General features: G+C 47.9%; 1 protein-coding gene across 11 annotated transcripts in view; it reads right to left on the reverse strand.

Annotated features, from left to right (window-relative positions):
* The window catches only part of LOC310696170 (semaphorin-3F-like), a 31,045-nt gene that overhangs the window by 2,225 nt on the left and 7,257 nt on the right, over positions 1-21,563 (reverse strand). For 6 of the 11 annotated variants that reach the window (XM_083481325.1, XM_083481326.1, XM_083481324.1 and 3 more), the window contains 15 exons: positions 18,269-18,429; positions 17,869-17,931; positions 17,207-17,326; positions 16,154-16,247; positions 15,378-15,497; positions 14,505-14,644; positions 11,116-11,230; positions 10,051-10,120; positions 9,789-9,933; positions 9,299-9,521; positions 8,695-8,783; positions 8,558-8,599; positions 8,139-8,296; positions 6,437-6,504; positions 131-261 (listed from right to left, as the gene is read on the reverse strand). In XM_083481325.1, the coding sequence (XP_083337451.1) occupies positions 131-261; positions 6,437-6,504; positions 8,139-8,296; positions 8,558-8,599; positions 8,695-8,783; positions 9,299-9,521; positions 9,789-9,933; positions 10,051-10,120; positions 11,116-11,230; positions 14,505-14,644; positions 15,378-15,497; positions 16,154-16,247; positions 17,207-17,326; positions 17,869-17,931; positions 18,269-18,429 (1,739 nt within the window). Of the gene's footprint in view, positions 1-130; positions 265-6,436; positions 6,505-8,138; positions 8,297-8,557; positions 8,600-8,694; positions 8,784-9,298; positions 9,522-9,788; positions 9,934-10,050; positions 10,121-11,115; positions 11,231-14,504; positions 14,645-15,377; positions 15,498-16,153; positions 16,248-17,206; positions 17,327-17,868; positions 17,932-18,268; positions 18,430-21,563 lie in introns of all 11 variants that reach the window. The other 5 variants (XM_083481321.1, XM_083481318.1, XM_083481320.1 and 2 more) reach the window with 1 other exon arrangement.

The raw sequence follows: 21,563 nt of genomic DNA on the forward strand, positions 1-21,563 counted from the left end.
GATGCTATCAGACTGCTTTTTTTTAAAGATAAATGTCAGTGTGACTACTCTCTCCCCCCCCCCGAAAAAGTTTAACATCTCCACAGTCCACACACTCATAGCTAAAGGTTATTCAGGATGAGGGACTTACCACCTTGCGCTTGTCAGAATTATCAGCTTGCATAAGCCACTTGATGGAGGCATGGGGAGATCGTGGTTCACACTCTAGGAATACACTTCCGCCTTCTAGTCCATATTGAATCTGCTCATGTAATTGTTGCTCTACTGTAAAAAAAAAAGTTTGCAAATAAGTCCAGGATTTGTTGAGTGTTATGACCCCAATGTAATTCTGTATGTTCTGCAAATTTGTCTTACTTGGTTAGCACATAGGTTTGCTTTTCCGGAATTGTTGCTGCAGAAATAGTTAACTCAAGAATTCAGCAGTCATCACCCAGTCCCCCATGCCTACACCACATCTGTGTTGCCCAAAGCTTCATCTCTGTTCCATGTAGTTAGAGATAGCAGTAGGAATTCCCCACAGCCTTGGAACTGGGCACCATGACTAAGTACAGCTACCTGCAGCACAGCCAGTTTTAGGCTACACCTACGTTGAGTAGAATATAGGCAGTGCATTACAGCTTAGCACAAAACAGAGCACTTCTGCACCTGTGAGGGAGATGTGCAGACAGGGCCAAGTCCTGGTAAGTCTTCAAAAGCAAAGCAATGAGCTCAGTTAATGAGAGGCCCAACCAGATCAGCTTGTTCAATGGTTGGGAATATAAATCGCAGGAGGACCAATGCTTTTTTCTGCTAGACATTTCAAAAGTCAACATAATTTCATCCCAGTCTTGTTAGATGAGAGTGGTGTGGGTTCAGTTCTCTAAAGCCGTAACAGCATGTTATGAACTATATTAAAAGCACTTCGGTCATTAGGAGCGATGGATCACACCAGTGATGCCTTACTGAACGCCTACAAGCACCCCTCATTCTCCAGTGCTTCCAACAGATAGGAATGAGTTGTTCAATAACCCACAAAAACTCAAGCCAATGGTGCCTTTGATTTAGATCAGGCATGGGCAAACTCGGCCCTCCAGATGTTTGGGGACTACAACTCCCATCATCCTTAGCTAACAGGACCAGCTTTCAGGGATGATGGGAGTTGTAGTTCCAAAACATCTGGAGGGCCGAGTTTGCCTATGCCTGATTTAGATACATCGTAATAAGTCTTCCAATGGAGTAAAGCTGCCAACCACCTGGCAAGCAGTAAATACGTTGGGAGATCACACTTTGCTGAATCTGCATTAAATGTGACAGAGCTGAGCAGCCAAGTCAGTCACTAGGAAAAGAGCTAGTGCTGGATTCTGGACCAAAGTGTAAGTAAGGCTCAAGCAGTATTACAAAAATTTAGGAGAGTCCTTTGTCACAACTTCAGCAGAGGCTAATCATGGACAAAAAATACCCACCGTATCTGTTTAAGAATGTTGCTTTGGATGGGGACATCCTCAGTTGCAAAAATTACAAAAATTAAATTAAAAACAGAAATTTGCTGCTTTCCTATTAGAGATCAGAAATGCTATGGAGACTAAATTTGCCTACCACATTTCAGCCCACCTTCCTTTTAGTTAGACTCCATTTTGTATCCTGTATCTTCTGGGCCATCAAAAATGCCTTTCATTCCCCTCTCCAACTTTTCTACTTTCTGAAGTGGAGGACAAGAGGAATGACAACCATTACCAATGATACCACACCTCACAATGCAGGAAGACTGCCAAAATTGCCAAATTAATGTAGAAAAGTCCAGGAACAGGGATGTACAGAGTTCGCTCTTAGGAAGTGTTCACTGCCAATTTGAGATAAGGGAATGCCTTCATTGTGGAACTGATGTAGCATCTTTTTAGTATACCCTAGATAAAACATTCTGCATCTGAATAGGCATATGACAAAAACATACTCCTGCAGCCAGAAGAAGCAAGCAAGCAACACTTAGAAATTCCTGATATCGAAGAATTTAATAGAAGAATTTAACCTTCAGATAAGCTGAGAATAGCAAGAAGTACTAGCACGCACACCCTGCTTTGATAGCTGAGACCTGTGATCCTCAAACCTACCAAGCTTGAGATGATCCTGCAGTACAGTTGACAAAGCAGTAACTGGATGTTCACAATCTCACAGCCCCACTCAAGCGCCAGCTAAGGCAGGAAAGTGAGTAAAGCTGGAAACACCACTTTGGCAAAACTCTGTATGATTACATCTTGACCATCCTGATCCGGCTCAAAAGGTAGATTGCTTTGCCACAATTTGCACAAGATTTGGCCCAGGAGACTGTGCTAAAGGGGCAGGCTAGTGATAAAGAAACATTCTCCAGGGAAAGTACAAAACAACTTTAAAATAAATTAAGCTTTGCATACCATTTCTCCCATTGATGAAACTGTCAGCCACTGAGTTAGCAACTAACACATCCTGACCATGACTGATATCACAGCCAAATCCTCTCAGAGCTGGCCTAGAGGTGCAAAATCCCACACTACAAGAGGGATAGGGAACCTATGGTCCTCTGGATGTTGCTGCACTACAACTCCCATCATCCCTGGCTCCCATTATTGGCTCTGCTGTCTGGGACTGATGGGGGTTAGAGTCCAACAACATTTGGAGGTCCACAATTCCTCCATTCCTATTCCTTGAGAAGGCCTTGCCCATTGCGACAGTTTCCACACTCCAAAAGCAAAGTACACCAAAAATGACCACTGTATCTAAGGAAGGAGGCTTGAGTCCATCAAAGCTTGTGCCATAATAAAGTATTTCTCTTTAAGGTGCCACAAAACGTTTGTTGTCTTTGCTGAAACAGACTAAGACAGTTGTATTTCTGGAAACACTAACATGAAGACAGGCATCAGTCAAGATAACCTTTGCATCTCACATTCTTCCACCAGTGTTTTCACTCGGAGGTAGGCAATCATCGCAGGCAACAAGTGTGTGTTCTGCAGCAGTGCCTGCCTATGTTCCACCTGAGAACATCAGCCATTCCCTTCTGTTGCCAACCAGAGCTGTGTGTGGCCTAAGGCTTATCCCGCAACCTCTGAACTGGAAGATACTGTCCCATTGCTAGTGCTAAGTTTGTTTCAATTTCAGCCCCAATCTGTTTGTGTGTGAGGAGCAGGGGACACCATCTTGTTCTTTGCCTCAGGAACCAAAACGTCTAGGGCCAGCCTTAGACAAATTTCTTTGGAAAAAGTAAATAAATTGCAAGAATCTTGGTCAGAAGCTGCCACTGATAACAATAAGAAAGGAAATGACTTGGCAAGTGCTTCTACTCAGTTGGCAAGAGGAGTAGGCTTTTAGTAAGCCTTCCTGACGATAAGCCTTGATAGTGTTAGCCCCATTCTCTTCTGTTGCCTCTAAAGTAGACTGTCTTTCCTTCTGCGATGATGTCCCTCAGGTATTCTTCATAAGCAGGGAAGCCCAAGAGCTGCATAGGTGTAAGCAATCTGACTAACCGCTGTCAAAGAAATTATAAACCCTCCCAGACATCTTGGAACTAGACTGAACACAAGGAACTAGATACTAACACAAGGAATAATAACATAAGGATGTGTGTAAGGGGGAAAGTATTTGCTGGGCAGAGGGCTGTTGTGCTCAGGTCCTTTGGGCTTCCCTTAGGCACCTGGTTGGCCACTATGAAAACAGGATGCTAGTTGCCCCATTGGCATGATGCAGCAGGCTCTCTTCACATTATTAAGGTCTTGGGAATAGAGGGTTGTTCACATGTCACATTGAACATAGGCACAAGCCGTATCTACACATGTACCAGTGTTCACATGAAAAAGGGTGTGTGTGTGGATTTGTGCAACACAACTATTTACTTGTGGAATCACACCATGTATGCCCACTTGACCACTTTGATCTGCAGAATTAGCACTGCCATAGGTGCCATATTTGACATATTTGTACTTTTTTTTGCAAACTGCTTAGAGGTTGGTGGTACATAAAGGTTGTGTGTGTGTGTGCGCGCGTGCGCTACATATGAATACCACTTACTGTTGCTGAAATTCCCTGTGTCAAAGGTACTGAAGATTTTGTGTTGAGCCCCAGACTATTGCTGATCAGTCTGAATCTACTTCAGCAAAGCCCTGTGGACCCACCAGGCCACCCTCAAATCCTTAGGAAGATTTGTCTGGAGGGAAGGAGGCAGACTACACCAAAGTAGCAATGAGGTCACTAGGATAGAGCAGCATACAGTCCTAGCTGAACCCACCTCAGCAGAGCACAGCACTGGAAGAGGTGCAGAAAAAGATAACCTCAGATGATCAAGGGGCTAAAGCATCATCACTACAAGCCTAAAGTGTCTGATTGCTTCGTGGCTTACAATGCAGGAGGACAACTAAGGGAACCACAGCAGAGGTTCATAAAATTACGCATGTTGTAGGTAGAGAGGTTTTTCTCCCTCTGTCATCACATTAGGCCACCCAATGGAATTCATGGGCAGCAGATCCCCGGACAGACAAAAATAAGCATTTTTTTAAACCAGCGCATCATTAGTTTATGAAATTCACTGCCTCATAACAAGGTGAAGGCCATTGTCTAATCCTCCTTTAAAGTCATTTATGCCAAAGTCACAGAGGATGTAGCTCCATTCATGGCTATTAGCCATGAGGTCTATATGGAACACCCACTTTCAGAGGCTGAATTTCAACTACTGTGGGGCAAGCAGCGGAGCTGTGTTGGCATCATGCTCTGCTTGCCAGTTTGCCAGGAGAATCTGACTGGGATGCCAGACTTAGGCGGACCTTTGTTCTGAAGCAGCAGGGCTCTTCTTACACTTCTATAAGATTTCCATGGCCTCAAGGGTCTTTAACAAAGAAATTGAGCATATTATTCAAAATAAACAATGAAAAAACAAGACTCTAAAAGGTTCTCCCATCTTTCACCTTTGTCACCAAAAGGATGAAACAGAAACACAGGTTTGGAGCACCTTGTAACTTTATTAGAGAGGAAGACTCTCTTTCAGAACCAGCATACACAACCCATCACAGGTGGCATTTCTTCTGGTAACTCGCAACAGTTCTTGTGGGGCAACCCATCTTGCCATTGTGCAAGAATTACTCTTCCATTACAGGAGTATCATGCATAGGGGTAGTAATGTTTATGTCTCACAAGGGTGGGGAATCTTTTTCATTCCCCCATGGCCAACCTTCTGGAGGCTTGTTGGTGGTTGGCAGTGACAGAAGCCAAAGGGGGCGGAGATGCTTACTTTTGCCAACGGACTACATTCCAGCCAGCCAAAAGACAAGATTTCTACCTCCACCCGACCTCTCTCCATACTTTATCTGAGCAAGCAAGAGTTCTGACGCTCCAAGGACACATTCCCACCAGGCAAAAGCACAAAAGGGGTATCAAAAGTGGCCTGGGAAGACTCCTGAAGGCCAGGCAGAGATATCAGGAGGGCTTCGTGCCAACTTAGACAAATGCTTCCCAAATGCTTCCCATGTGTGGAGATCACATTGCTTGCCCATGCCACTTTTCCCTGCACAACCCCAGTGCTGGCTCTTAGCATTATCCCACTCTGCATTCCTAATCCACTAGAAGGTCATTGTGCTCCCCTTTTGAAGATCCTGGCACCCATCTCCCCTGCAATAGTAAATCCTCAAATGGTCGATTCAGTTCATTTCCCACCCCCACCAATCTCTAATCTAGATCGTCCTCTGACACTTAATGCAGAGAAGAAATACCTTCAAATTTATCTTCTAAATCCTCATTATGTTTAACACAGCATATGCAATCCTACCCTTCTAAATTGGAATTACATTACTTTTAGGGGAAAAGGAAGCTGCCTTTTACCAGGTCAGAATATTTATCCATCCAGCTCCGTATAGTACTCTGGCCACAGCTCTCCAGGGTCTCAGCCAAGAGTCTTGCCCATCACTTGCTAAACCAACCCTTCTTTTCAAAAAACCTGTAGATGCCAGGGATTGATTCTGACACCTTCTGTATTCATCCTATGTGCTATGGCCTCTTCATTCAGCAACAGAGCTGGCTTTTATAAAGCCAGGAGTTGCTGCAGCAGCCAAACCACAGAGAGTTTTCTCTCAACCTTTATTACATTACCTTCCTTGCAGAAGCAGTGAATTTGTTTTTCTTTTGAGAGTGCTGAGCAGGCATGTCCTGGTCTGAGCAGCTGAGATAACCCTTTCCTCCTGTGGCAATTAGGAACTGAGCTTGCCTCTGCCTTTTGATCCCCAGAGGAGCCGGACTTCCCATTCCACGCAGCCCTCCCGAGACTTGCCAAATTTTGTCAACATTTGCGTTAAGGGAAACGGCACATTTGTTGGCTAGCACTTCTTGTTGGCACAGCACACAGTTGGACTATGGACTATGGATCTCCATCAGCTTGGATGGCTTTAAAAAAAGGATTAGACAAACTCTTGGAGAATAAGGCTGGGATGGTGCTGTGAAAACTTACCTTTGGCATTAAAGCCCCGGCACTGCCGCAAAGGGTCACCATGTTTGATGTCCTGACGGCGGCTCCTCCTAAATGAGAGGGAAGAGGTCAAACTCATTCCCTTTTCCAACCCAGGAGACTTCTTTGAGACTTTCTTTTGAGCAGCTAAGGGAAATTAGTAAACAACGACCAACCATAATCATGATGATAGGTAAAGGTAAAGAGACCCCTGACTATTAGGTCCAGTGGTGGCCGACTCTGGGGTTACGGCGCTCATCTCGATTTATTGGCCAAGGGAGCCGGTGTACAGCTTCCGGGTCATGTGGCCAGCATGACTAAGCCGCTTCTGGCAAACCAGAGCAGCGCACGGAAACACTGTTTACCTTCCCACCGGAGGGTACCTATTTATCTACTTGCACTTTGACGTGCTTTCGAACTGCTAGGTTGGCAGGAGCAGGGACTGAGCAACGGGAGCTCACCCTGTCACGGGGACTTAAACCGCTGACCTTCTGATCGGCAAGCCCTAGGCTCTGTGGTTTAACCCACAGCACCACCCATGTCCCATCAATCATGGTGCTTATTATTTTTCTGTTTAACAGCCAGGGATGGAGCACCTGTGGCCCTCCGGATGCTGTTGCACTACAACTCCCATCATCCCAGACCATTGGCCATGCTGACCAGGGCTGATGGGAGTTGGAGAGCCACAGATGCCCCATCCCTGATTTAACCAACTCATCCTGCCTCCCTTCAGTTTAGTGCTTCAAGGCTGCTTCTATTTGAACAAAATAGTTTTCAGTCAAGTTTCCACATGCAGACCCTCCTCTTAGAACAAGCTGCCTGGCTCTCTGCCCTTTGTCCACACTGGAGGGACACACCACAGGCAAATAGGGCAAGGCGGGGAGGGGAGGAAATCTCAGTATTGGTGGCAGCAGGGGGGCTGGGGAAGCCACTTCGGAGCAGCCCAGACCAATCTGAGAGTGGAGGAGAGAACCGCCAAGCCAGGGATGCTCCTGCCACAGCCACAGTCACACATTACAGTGGTACCTCTAGTTAAGAACTTAATTTGTTCTGGAGGTCCATTCTTAACCTGAAACTGTTCTTAACTTTTCTTAGCCCACTTTAGCTAATGGGGCCTCCCATTGCCACCGCACCGCCACCGCACGATTTCTGTTCTCATCCTGAAGCAAAGTTCTTAACCCAAGGTACTATCTCTGGGTTAGTGGAGTCTGTAACCTGAAGCGTATGTAACCTGAAGCATCTGTAACCCGAAGTACCACTGTACTTTTGCTCAGGGATCAGACCTGATGGCAGTAAATAGCCCTCGTAGAAGTGGCCTTGGAGGAACTGACTCCTTCTCTTTCCCTTGCCAGTGGTGTTTTTGGGTGCCTCTGCCAGAGCAAAGAGCAAGCCCTACCCCTGGAATGGAATTCGCTCCCACAAGATATAGTGATGGTCACCGCCAACACGGATGGCTTTATAAGATGATTAGACAAATCCATGGAGTGGCTGCTAGCCTCCACTGGCAGAGGAAGTATGTCTCTGAATTTCTGGGGGTCCGGCTTGGGAGCTCCCCACAGGCACACGGTTGGCCATTGTGAGAACAGAACGCTCAACTCAATGAACCACTGCCCTGATCCAACCTGCAGGCTCTCCTTACATTCACGCTTCCCTCCCTCCTTCCCTCGGCATTTGCATTCCCAACTTAGCACTCTCAGGATGTTACCTTTTGGCTGTGTGGCTGTAGCGTGTGCAGCGCTGCCCATCCCAAGCGCAATAGGGATCCCTGGCCAGGCAGCAATCGGCACAAGCTTCACCGTATTCGCGGCACCGATGGAGGCTCAGCTGGGAGACCCCCACGTCTGAGGAGGCGTACAGCTGTTGCTGCAGAGCAGAGAGGAGAGAGCAGCGGCTGAATGGGAAACTGGATTTCTCCTCTTGTTGCAAGACCACCCGCTTGCCTCCTACAAGACGAAGCCTGGTCTTCAGCCTCTGCGCAACAGCAGCGGAATCCTAACCCCCCTTCTCATAGTTGGAGGACTAAGCCCACAAGGTCCTTCAGGTACCTGCACCCCTGTCAGAGCAGCGACCCAGAGTGCTCATCTCCTACTTTGCTCCTCAGCAACAGGTAGCTCAACCACCTACCCGTTTAGAGGATATCCACAGGGTCTTCACAGGCGCTGGAGCCTGTAAGGCAGAAAGAGGAGAGGCCAACGTTGAGAAGGGCAGAGACAGGTGGCAGTGTTAGGGCAGCAACAACAGGGGGCCACGTGTTCACTCACCCTGAACACTTCCACCTCCTCCAGGGTCAGCTCTTCCAAGTTGCCCTGTTCCTTCGGCAGCACAATCACCTTCTGCACTGTGCCCCGGTCTGGAGGAAGAAGACCCAGACATCTTCCTTCAGAAGCTATGGAGGACATTTTCCTCCAGTGCTTCAAAGAGCTGAACTGGTTGCTTGTGGATGGTATTTAGGGACAACTTCAAAGGTGTTGGTGTTGACCTTCAAAACCCTACGCTAGGGATGGGGAACCTGTGTAGCTCTTTAGAGGTTGTGGGACTCCAACTCCCCTCAGGCCCAAGCAGCATGGTCAGAGATGATGGGAGTTGTAGTCTGAGAACATCTGGAGAGTCACAGTTTTCCCATTCAGCCGGGGAAATTAAGAAAAAGAAAAGTCACTCAGGTCACAGATGGGAATTCAGTGGTATTCAATATGCACTTGAAGCACCTATTAGCACCTTTAACAAGAACAGGTCAAGAGGTGAGTTTTCTAGGTGACTTCCACCACAGCCTGTCTGATGGGGGCGGTGGGGGTGGCTGAAGAGTGACAATGTCAGAAAGCATCCCTAGCTAAGCACTCTCCAGCAACTATAGCACCCATTACTTACCTGTCCCAAGAAAGAGAACCTCATAGCGCCCGTCCACTGCATCCACTAGGTCCACGGCCAAGGTGGTGAAGCTGTAAGGCACATTGGTCCTCACAAGCAGGGGGCGGCGCTGCAGTGGGTAAACAGCATTGTACATCAGAGGGTGGGCACGCACAAACGTCACCAGCTCGTCCGAAAATTCACGTGTGGAGCGAAGTCCTGGGGTGAAGGTTCCTCCTGGGCACTGAGAAAGAGAGCCGGGTAGTAGAGTCAGAGTCTTGGCCAGGGTGGGGGGAACTGTAGGGATCCAGCTTTCCCCAACCTACCCTGCTAACCTTCTTTGTACCCATAATGCAAAGGAAACACACAATTGAGTGTAAAGCAGGAGAGGGGGTAAATATAAGGAAGAAATCGCAAGGAGCTTAGGGAAGGAGAAAAGGGATGCAGACAGTGAAATCCAGGCGCTGAGGGGAATAACACATTAGGGGAGGGAGAGGCCTTGGTGACTCACAGCTCCTGGGCGAGGGTAGGGCACCCGTCCTGTGTAAGGGCCCCACTGGTAGTTGTGTCCCTCCTTGTGGGCAAAGGGCCCATTGAAGACTGTGCGAATGTCGGCCATGGAGTAAACGCAGACCGCAGAGCCACGGAACACGGACCTGGAGGAAGGGAGAAGGGAGAAAGGGGCACACACCTGTGTGAGGCCCAAGGCCTGCTGAGCAGGCTAAGCCCCAACACTGAAGCCCAGCTGTCCCCACCACGGGGCGTTCACTCACCCCAATGAGGAGAACACCCCATAGAGCAGAGGGTGCTTCTCGTCCTGAGTCGGCAGCAGGAAAACGTCACCTGGAAGAGGGAAACAAAGAGGCAGAGCTTCTTGAGGGAGGTGGGTAGGTTGTGCGTGAAAGATTGCCAGTCCCCATCTGGCCTATGGCCAACCCCCTGCCTCAGGTGTGACAACTTGAATAAAATATTTGGGGGAGGGGGGTAAGCTCTGCCCTGCATAATCAATCACAAGACGCACACACACCATTTGAATGGCAATGCTCATCAACTTTAGGGGGGCAGCCCCCTCAAATACTTTTTTGGGAGCCAAATAGACCTCAGCCCCTAGACGTTGGTGCCTATACCTTGCATGTATCTCTCAATTACATCTGTGCTGTGGCTTAGGGGGACATACTGAAGCAAATGGCAGCGAACAAATGGCATGGCAAGGGGTTGGATTAGATGATCCCCAGATCCCTTCCAACTGTCCAATTCTATGATTCTATGAACACACATGGAAATCCAAGGGTTCCTTCCAAAGGGTCACAGGAATGGATCAAGTCCAGAGAAATAGGTTGCTTACACTGGAGATGGGATTGATGGGAGTTGGGAATCCACAGGATCCCCATCCTTGGCTACACAGTGAATTTAGGGAGATCTACAAATGGCCAAACGAAGAAAAGCATTTTTCATCCCAATGGCCACTGGAATACACAGGGCTGGGATCTTCCACCTTGACCTGGAATGCTAAGAACAACAAGCATCTTGGCAGATTTTTGGAATGGCCTCAAGAACCCCTTGAAGTTGGCAGAGCCAAGATATTTCAATGGCCACTCTCTGGTTACGCCTGGCTTTAAGTCATTCAAGCCAATTCTTTCTCCAGAGCTTAGGGTGCAATTCTGTCTCCTGTGCCTCAACCCTCTTACAGTCACCTGCACACACACAGACAATCACTAAGCCTCAGGTTTCTGCACCAAGGGTGGAACCTGAAATCCTTATGGCCTTAACCTCCCCCTGCCAACATAAATCATTTCTGCCCCGCCAAAACAAAATCCCTCTCCAAAACAGCAGCTCACGGAGCTCATCAAAGAAAGTCTCCACGCCGTCCTCTCCAATCACCGAGCAGACAAGCCGAGCTTTAAGGAAAGTCGTCCACTTGTTCACCAAAGAGCGCTGCCCGCCATCATCGTTCTGCAAAGGGAAATGTACAAGGGTCTGTCAGCTAATCCCTACAGTGGCCAAAGCGAATCACATGCTTGGTCTCTGAGTGCACAGCTTTTCTTGCAGAAATAGACAGCATGTAGAGCCCAGTCTGGATTAGGATATTGGGGGGGGAGGCTTTAGTTCTCCCCCGCCACCAGTATGCTCCCATTCTGGAAAAGAGGGTGATGTACTTGCAATCTGCATTGGGTCGGGGGAAGCTTTCATTCACCCCTGAAGAACAATAGATCCAGCAGCCACCTCTGGGCTGGAAGATGAAGAAAGCCATTGTTTGTACTGGGCCCTCTTGCCTTAACACCAGCATGCAAGCAAGAATCAGAAAGCTAAAAAAAAATTGGAACATGGAGGGCATGAAATAGGAAGTGGTAGGAAAGTTTTATCACAGAGGAGCAGAGAAAGCCAAACAGAGACCTTAGGATTTGGAGATCTAAGAGCAGCAGGAGACTCTTTGTTGATTCAATTAGGGGGTGGATCAAAATTCTCTAACCCAGGGATGGGCAGGCTTCAGGCTTGAAATATTTAACTGTATCTTTTTTTTTACCAAAACATCAAGGTCCACCCATCAGAGCAGTGTGCAAAATAGTGGCTGGTGGGTGGGGAGGGGGAACACAGAAATAAGGAACAGGGTACCCTCTGCTCACATCAGAAACCTTTGCTGATCCGCTGCAAATCAGCCAGAGATCTATCAACAGAGCTTGGTCTTTCTGTCTACCCCTGCTCTAACTCTTTTTCAGCAATAGCACTGTTACCCATAGAGAAGACAGATGGGTCAGCACTAATTTCCAGAGGAGAGCTCTTCACAATCAACTTTAATTGTGCGACCTGAATTTGCTGGTATCTGAAGTGGCACCGTTTCAAGATCTACACAGTTGAAGATTCAGGAACTATGGTGGACCTTGGAAAGTGATGGACTCTCCTTCCTTGGAGGTTTTTAAACAGAGGTTGGGTGGCCATCTGTCAGGGATTCTTTAGTTGCGATTCCTGCTTTCCAGGAGGTTGGACGAGATTGTCCTTGGGGTCCCTTCCAACAATTCTATGGTGCTATAACTATATGGCCCACCACCTGCGCACAGCACTCTCTGGAAAGACTTAGAAGTTACAAAAAGAAAGCACATGGGTCTGGCCCACTTTTCTTTGAACCATACCTTGATTATTGAAAAATAAGGAAGAAAAGTTTAAAAATAAAAATGAACTGGGCAAAGGGACAAGAGTAAGTAAAAGGAATGCCAGGAAACCGGGAATTATGTTCACATGTGGTGGGGGTGTAAATATGTACAGTTTTTTGGGCAAAGGGTGTTTAAGGAGATGACAGAAATCACTGGGTAAAAGCTGACCGAAAGTCCAAAGGTAGCTTTATTATCAATTTACGAGGGGGTGGAAAGTTCGCAGGCTATGAAGGACTTGCTCACAAATTCATTGACAGCTGCACAAGTCATTATAGCTAGGAAGTGGAAGGGGCAAGGTGAATATAAAATGGAAGAATGGTATAAAGAGGTGTGGGATATGGCTATTAAAGATAAATTAACATGTGCTATTAAGGTAAGACGGGGAATATGCAAGAGAAATGATTCTGAAGAGATATGGAAGGTGTTTGTAGAATTTTTACTGTTGAAATGGAAAGGGGTCAAACCATCGCAAGAGAGGTGTTGAAATTTTGGGAAGTTGGATAGCTACAATGGAATGGTCTTGTGGGTGGGGTGCACATTTTTATTCTTTATTTATTATTATTACTTGGTCAAAATAAAAAATAAAATTATTTTTTTAAAAAACAGTAAGGATTTGGGGTAATCTGTTCAGGCATCCTTTATTATGTGCTTCTGGGTAAATCATTAGGTTCCCCCCACGCTGGGTAGGGTTCTATACTTAATGTAATTGTCTGAGAGGATTTCAGACCTGAACAGCATTTTAAACTCTCATGAATGTCCCGTAACTCAGAATGTAGTGGCTCTTCCCTAAACACATGACAAGGTTTCAATGGCCATGTGTTCAGTTGTCAGGGAAATTCAAAATATTAATCACACACAATCTACCAGGAAGTTCCCTGCACAAGCCACAATGAAAGGATGAGGGAATCTGGGCTTTTTTCCAAGCTCCCATGAATTTCAATAGGGATTTTGCAAGAAAACATTTGAGTTGGTTGTGGTCACAACCTGTGCACAACGAAGACCAGAATGGCTGTGCATATACCTACACCTTCCACAAGCTTGCTATGGTGCGCAGCTGGCACAGGACCAGTGTGCTTGCTTGCGTGTCTGCATCTCTGTGTGCTTGTGGGAATGCAGAGAGATAGGCACAGAGTAATGTGGAAGTGGGGAGCGCTCCTGTTCAGGGTTCCAGCCCGCCAATGGTGCTCTCTTCCACAACACACCATCCCCCAACAACAACAGACACCGAGTGTTCATTGGGCTGCTAGCCTTTCTGTGTTGATTTCTTCATTGACACACAAACACATGCCCGGCCAAAGATAGCCTGCACTTCTGTAAACTCTGAGGTTCTCCCAAGCATGCTGACACCTCCCTTTTATTCCTCAGTTGCCTAATTTGGTGCTGTAATCCTGCTGACACTGACTAGCAGAGATCACTAGCTGAAAGGGAGTGATATGGCCCAAAGCAGATCCCTGCTGGAACAGACCAATGACAGCTCTAGTCCATTATCCTGTTCCTTGGGGAGTTTACAAACAAGGCATCAGACAGCTCTTGCTAGATTTCCCCAACAGAGAAATCTGTATGGATTTCTCTGCCATACTGCCTCTGAATTCCTATAGTACAGTACAGCATTGTCTGGTTATTAAATCCAACACACTGTATGGTAGTCAACTAATTCATCCTGTTAGTGTGTGGATTACTACTAGCACAACAGGACTCCCTCCCCATCTCCTCCCCCTGCATGTGCCCCAAAATTTGCTCCAGGGGGTTGAAGGAATCCTAGAACAAATTTAGATGTATGCAAAGGTAGGATGGGGGGACATCCCATTGAGCAAGCAGTAATCCTAAGGCTAGTGGGACCTTGATTTAGCAACATTTAAGGCAGCCCAGAATTTGGAACCCTTTTCTAGGATCTCCAGGTGCAATTTTAGCTCTGCAGGAGCGGGGACACAGCCATCGCCACCAGCAAAACACACGCTCACACACCCCTCAGGCGGCAGCCCCCGGCCTGCTCCATCTTTCTCAGCCTGGTTCCCCATGCCTCAAGCCAAAACTCAACCGTGTGGGTGGGTGTCTCCCCCACTCCAAGCGTCGCTCACCAGGCAAACCCGTCCCACCCGAGCGAGCACAGCAGGCCCCACGGCACCCTCAAGCGCTTTCTCACGGAAAAAGAAGTAGAGCTTGTCATCGTTGTGGTCGGAGCTGTCGGGGATGACGCGGGCGTGGAGGAAGACAGGGTCTGGTGGGGAGGGGGAAAGTGCCGTTACCTTGGTCCGCCACAAGCAAACACTTTAGCCCAGTGGCTGCCAACCTTTGGGGGCAAGCGTGCCACAACAAGCCAAGTACAACATCTAGGAAATTTTCTACACTTTAGTCCAGGTTTCCTCAGCCTCGGCCCTCCAGATGTTTTGAGACTACAATTCCCATCATCCCTGACCACTGGTCCTGCTAGCTAGGGATCATGGGAGTTGTAGGCCAAAAACATCTGGAGGGCCGAGGTTGAGAAAGCTTGCTTTAGTTATAACACATATTCTTATGCATTGGGGTAATGCTAATTTTTTCAACAGGGTGGGTGAGTTGGATCTGTCCTTTTGCATGATGAGCATTCAGATTCATAGTCTGCTCTTTGTACACTCAGTTTTAATGTTTCTTTTAATGCCACGAATCACTTTAACTCACTTTTGTGAAAAAAGTGACAAATGAACACAAATAATAATGAGGATGAGGACGGGCGTAAGTCTGCTGAGCTGAGTGACAGGCAGCAGCCTAATGGAGGAGAAGCAGACGGGGCTACAGGTTTCGCCTCTATGGCACTGCCAAGTGCAAGGCTCTCCAGGTGTGCCGCAACATGCACCCTGCTACCTGTGCCACTCACGCCACAGGAGGTGAGCCATAATTCTCGCCATTATCCAAAGTGTGCTAACCCAGCACTCATCCCCACCCACTTCTGGCTACCTCCATCAGCCTCATACCATAGAGCCAGCGGGAATCATGTTGCTCAGTGCGCACAGCCGGTCGAGGCCCCATCGTGCGGAACACGGCAGCATCAGTGCCCATGAAATCCACATGAACTCCAGCATACAGTGTGTTATCTGGGGAGAGGAGAACGGTGGAAGAGGCACATGGCAGCATTAGTCAAATAGACACAGAAACACATGTAGACATATAGCCGATGCAAACCTGAAGGAAAGGGAACTGGGTACAAGAGCGTAGACCTTTGGTCCATCTGCTCCAGTATTGTTTGCCTTAACTGAGAAACAGCAATCCAGAACATTAGACGTGGGTCTCCTAACCCTGTTTTTGAATCTCCTTTCAATTGTGGTTAAACATGGGACCTTATACTTCCAAAGTATGTGCTCTGAAACTAAGTTATGGCCCCTCAGTGGAAAATATCTTCTTGGCCTGCAACATCCTCAGCAGCTTCTTGTTCCCTGCCAATCAGCTGTTTAGCGCTAACTGGCTGCTTAGCTAATGCAGCATGTCTAGTAAATGCAAGAGAAAGACAAGTCATCAAACAATGGTGGCTGTAAACACACAATGACATGGTCTCTGGCTCCATTGGGCAACCTGTGGCCATTTATATGCTGACAAGCAAGATGGATCACACTCATCTAGAGCTCTCTTGTAAGAAAAACAAGAGTTAAAAGACAAATACATGTATATGCACAACACTACTGGTACTTCATAGAGATAAATGGTAGCAGGGTTGCATCCAGGAACACGTGCAAACTCACTCAAAGTCACTTACTGACAAGCACAGCCGTGCTGTGCTGCCGGGGGTCATATGGGCACTTGCCCTTCCCTGGCTCCAGTGAACGAGGCACCATGCGGAAAAGGTACTCCTTTGAAGGGATGAAAAAAGAAGAGAGCATGAATATGAGCATGGAAACCTACCTTGAACACCTAACCTAAAGCCCAGCTCATTTCCAAAACTGTGGAGGGACAAAATCCCACTCTTGACCTGCTCTCCTTTTCAGAAGTACCCTCTCTCTTCAGAAGCTCACACAGGTAACTGCCTTAAACTAAGGCTGTGTACTCACTAAAGCACATTTGTAGAACGTTCTTTCCTCTTAAAGAATTCTGGGCACTGTAGTTCACCCCTCACAGAGCTACAATGCCCAAAAATCCTGAGCAAACTATAGAACCCAGAATTTTTTTAGCGGTATAGGATGTATGTAGCGTACATTTGTCCAGTGTACTATTGGTCCCTCTAACTTGGAAGGCTTTAAAAGAGAATCTGACAAATTCATGGCGGAGATGGCTATCAGTGGCTCTTGGCCATGACGGCTATGTTCTGTCTCCACAGCTGGAGGCATCAATGTTTCTCAACTCCAGTGGCAGGAAACTACGGGAGGGGATGGTGCTCTTGTGATCGAATCCCGCTTGTAGGTTTTCCACAAGCATCTGGTTGGCCACTGGGAGAACAGGAAGGTTGACTAGATGGGTCATGTGCCTGGTCCAGCAGGCTCTTCTTGTGTTCTAACTCACTATGGTCAACAACAGGGAAACTTGTGGGTCTCTAGATGTTGTTGGCTGCCAACACCCATCCGTCTCAGCCTCCATGTCCAATGATCACGGATCATAAGAGCTATAGCCCAGCAGAATCTGTGGGGCCATAGGTTGCCCACACCTGAGTTACATTGACTGGCAGTGACACTCCAGGGTTTCCGACTGGGATCCTTCCCAACTCTACCTGGAGATGCCAAGGATTGAACCTGGACCTTTGGGCATACAAATCATGTCTCTACCACTGAGCAGTGGCTCTCCTCCCAGCGGGAAGCAATCCAGGTTCTCTGCTTACTTCAGAGCGCCAGCCACGGTTGACGAGGGCACAGACTGGGTGGTAGGCCCCTGTTCCACACACGTACAGGTGAGTGCGGTTCAATGGCTGCATAAGCCGGATGTAGTTGAAACATTCGCCCTGGAGGGTAAAGAGGAAACAGGGCATGAGCTGGCAGACATCCTCCTGGCAGCCAGAAGTTGGCTCAACCCCCATTTTCTTACCCTGTCCCTTCCCCAAAAAATAAAGAGGAAGGGGAGCTGACTTCTGGTGGGGGGCATTGCTCAGAAACACAGGCTACGCAGAATCAATGGATAGCAAAGATGATGTCATGGAGGTAACAGCTTTGGGTTTTTTTTGGTAATATTGTTCTTAGAAGTACACAAGAAAACCCGGGAGGTCCAGGGGTATTCCTGAAGGCACGTCATCTTGTTGAAGGTAAGCAAGTCTGGGCCTGGGAACCACATGCATGCCACCTCAGGTTCCACAATGGAAGAAAAGCGGGATATAAATGTAAGAAACTAAAATAAGGAGTCAGCTGGATTCAGGGACAGCCATAGTCACATTGACAAATGGTCTTTCCACAGGGATTTGGGGCATTTAGACCAAAAACCCCACTAGCAGTTGTGAGGTGATACCCAGGGTGATAAGAAGAGAGCAGTGGAGCAGCAACTACGACTCACCCTCTGCCCCTTCCCTGCCAGGCGACACTCATTCTGGTGGCTGGGAAGTGCTGGCCAATGAATCTGTGCAGAGAGAGACAGAGAGAGATGAACAGGATGGGGATTGGCTTTCATAGAGTGGAGGTACTTCTCCTACCATGCCAGGCCTTCACGCACTTGCAGTTAGCTGCCTTCTGAAGCTTGGCCAAGAATCCAGGGTGCCCATCTCCCTGGCTGCCTCTGCTCCAGAATATCCCATGTTCTTCTTCACCTCCTCCCATGTTACCCCCACCAACCAAACCCAGCCTTTTCTGGACGCATCCAGCGGATCACAGCCCAACCCCAGTAATGGTGGGCAATGTGGCCCCTTTCGTTCTGACCCAGCGCGACTCTCCTTGAGGCCCTCTGCAGCAGGGCTTACAATGAGCGGCTCCTTGTTGATATTGTGAAGATCCAAGGCCACCAGGAAGTCTCGTGCCCCCAGGTAGAGCCGCTCCTGGTCTTGGTCCATCAGCAGGATCCGATAATCGCTTGTGTTGAAGGAAAAGCTGAAGGGGCGGGCAGTGCGTGTCTCCAGCAGTTCTGGGGAGAGACATCCTCGGAGTCAAGGGTCAGTCCCACAAGCCAGCCCACTCCCTCAGCCCACTGGCCTCCAAAAGGAGGGTAAGTCTCAAGCGTCCTCATCCCCCTTCTTTCTTGCTGCCTTCCCCATAGAATGGGCAGCAGCGGGAGCAAGCTAATCTATGTGATCCCTGGTCTGGGCTCAGGCTGAGCTGAGCTGAGCTCAGGGGGTATTTTGGTCCCATGAAGTGGCTAAGGTGGAGCCGACGTGGGTGGTGGGGGGAGGGCGCTCAGCGGCTGGTACAGCAAAGAGCCTAAATCCCCCAGCAATCCCCCTGGCCACATTCCAGAGGCGAAGATCAGAGAGTGGCCTGGTGAGCTTCCCACCTGCGGTGACCTTGGGGATGTGGCCAGAGGACAATCAGCCTCTTTGCCCAGCTACTTTCTGCAGCCAAGTCTGGGCAAGAATTCAGAGACCAGGGACAGAAATTGGCCTAATCCCTGTGGACAAGTGGACAGAAGAGCAGATTTCCGGGGAGCTCAGAGAGGGAGACAGGTGGGGAGCGGGGAGGGAAAGGAGCCTGAGTGGGATGAGGAATTGAGATCCAATTAAAATGAAAGGAACAAAAGTAAGTGCAGGAGTAGGACTCCAGGGCCCTCTCCTCTGTTCCTTCTGCCGACCGACTGAGTCTGAACGCCGGAGACAGAACCCGGAGAACCTGGTGGAATTCCCCAAGCATTAACACATGGCAGGTGGGAGACTATCATTCCCCACCCTGCAATAAATGTCAGGCAGCCGCATGGCAGGATGCCCAGGGCAGGGTGTGTCACGCATACCCAGATCTGATGTATACAATGACCATTATATAACACTGTGCTGGGGACCCCTTTCTGGGATATACACACAACCATGCAATACTGGATTATTTCTTAGGCATTATAAGCAGCAACTTGAGAGGGCATGGGAGAGTTTTTCAGTCATAAAGGAGGTGGTGGCAGTAAACTTGTGACCCTCTGGATGTTGTTGGACTCCCAGCATCCTTTGCCTTTGGCCATTCTGGCTGGAGCTGATGGGAGTTGGAGGACAACAGTATCTGGAGGGTCACACACTCCCCACCTGTGCCGTATGAAAACTGGGTGTTATATAATTACCAGTGGAAAACTGTCAGTTATGATAATTAATTACTAGGTGTTAGGTGAAGGTACAACTTCCCTGATTTTCTCCTCTGACAGGAAGGGGAGAAATACCACAGGGTGCTCTTGCCATACCAGCAGCAGTTTGGGAGGCTGTCTATACGGGTCCCCAGAGACTTTGGAGAAAGAATGTGTTTATGACGTTTACACGGGATAAATCTGGAATCTCTCTGGAAATAACATGCTGTTGTTTTTTCTGTCTGGGGAAATTCATGTGGTGATTCTGTTGCTGGGTAAACAAAGGCATAGTTGCTAAGGAACACAAATCTGCAAGGAAAAGGACCTTTTGGGGCTCTGAAAACCCCTCACGTCTTCTCTCCTTGATTGGGCCCAACAGTGGCAATGGATGGTGCTTTAGATGTGTCTCCGACCACAACAATACACAGAATACTTTGAAAGCTGCCCCTAATTTGCACAGCCAAGGTGGAGGGAGGCTTCTACCACACCAAATATGAGTGCAATAGCTCTCTCTCCTGCTGTTGTCCTGCAAAGACTGGAGCTCAGAGCACATAGCTGCTATGATGACGAGTAGTCATTGCTAGCCTTATCCGCCATGAATGTGTCTAATCTCCTTTTCAAAGCCGTCTAAATTGGTGGCTGTCACCACATCCTGTGGAAGCAAATATCATAGTTTGAGTAAGTGCTGCGGGAAGAAGTACTTCCTTTTGTCCATTTCCACACAGAGAAGGTATTAAAAACTGTCACCAGACATTTATTAGAACCAGGTGGGTATCCTCTTTCAACGAACCACGTTTGGGGTTAGTGTTTGGAGGAAACCAGTTGGGGCATGAAATGTGGGAGGGAGTTATGGATTGACAGTCGGGAAGGTGATCAAATTTTGTCGGTTGACAGTGGAGGGGGGAGAGGATGAAGGGTAGAGGGGATTAGCCGAGTGGGAATGTGTTTAGGAGATTACTAGTTCTAATTGCATTCATCCCAGACTTCAGATGACTGAATTTATTTTCATTGTTCCTCAAATAAAGCACTTGGTTGTTAGCCCTGGATAACTGTTGGTGAAAAACATGTTTAAATGGTTTGAACACCTGCCCCAATACACCTATTCACTACCTGGCCATGGGTTCGTAGTGGATAGCTCAATTAAGACGTTGTGTAAACAGCATGGAACAGTTGCCGCTGTTGCCCCGCCCCCCAAATTCCATGCTAGGAACCATTAGGAAAGGAATTTGAAAGAAAACTGTCAATATCATTATGCCATTATACAAATCTTTGGTGCAACAGCACTTTAAATACTGTGTGCAGATCTGGTGGTCTCACCTCAAAAAAGAATATGGTGGAACTAGGAGAGGTTCAGAAAAGGGCCGCCAAACTGATCAGGGAGATGGAGAAGTCCCTGTGAGGAACAGTGGCAACATATGTGGCCTTTGAGTTTAGAAGAAAGGCAAGTAAGAGAGAATACGGTGGTACCTCGGGTTAAGAACTTAATTCGTTCTGAAGGTCTGTTCTTAACCTGAGGTTCCACTTTAGCTAATGGGGCATCCCGCTGCCACCGCACGATTTCTGTTCTCATCCTGAAGCAAAGTTCTTAACCCAAGGTAAAGTGGTAAAGTACCTCTGGATACGAACGGGATCCATTCCGGAACCCCGTTCACATCCTGAAGTAAACGTAAGATGTGACTGTGCGTCTGTGCGTGCCACATTTCGCCACTTCCGTGCACATACGTGACATCATTTTGAGTGTCTGCGCATGCGTGAGCGGCGAAACCCGGAAGTAACACGCTCCATTACTTCTGGGTCGCTGCAGAGCGCTACCCGAAAATATTTAACTTGAACCTACTTCAACCCGAGGTATGACTGTACTATTTCTGGGTTATCGGAGTCTGTAACCTGAAGCGTCTGTAACCCGAGGTACCACTGTACATGGCAGAGGTGTATAAAATTTAGCATGGCATAAGGAGAAAGTGAACAGAGAAAAGTTTTTCTCTCACACATAACGCTAGAAC

The sequence above is a fragment of the Podarcis liolepis genome (genome assembly GCF_965112155.1).
Source record: "Podarcis liolepis genome assembly, chromosome: 17".
NCBI lineage: Eukaryota > Metazoa > Chordata > Lepidosauria > Squamata > Lacertidae > Podarcis > Podarcis liolepis.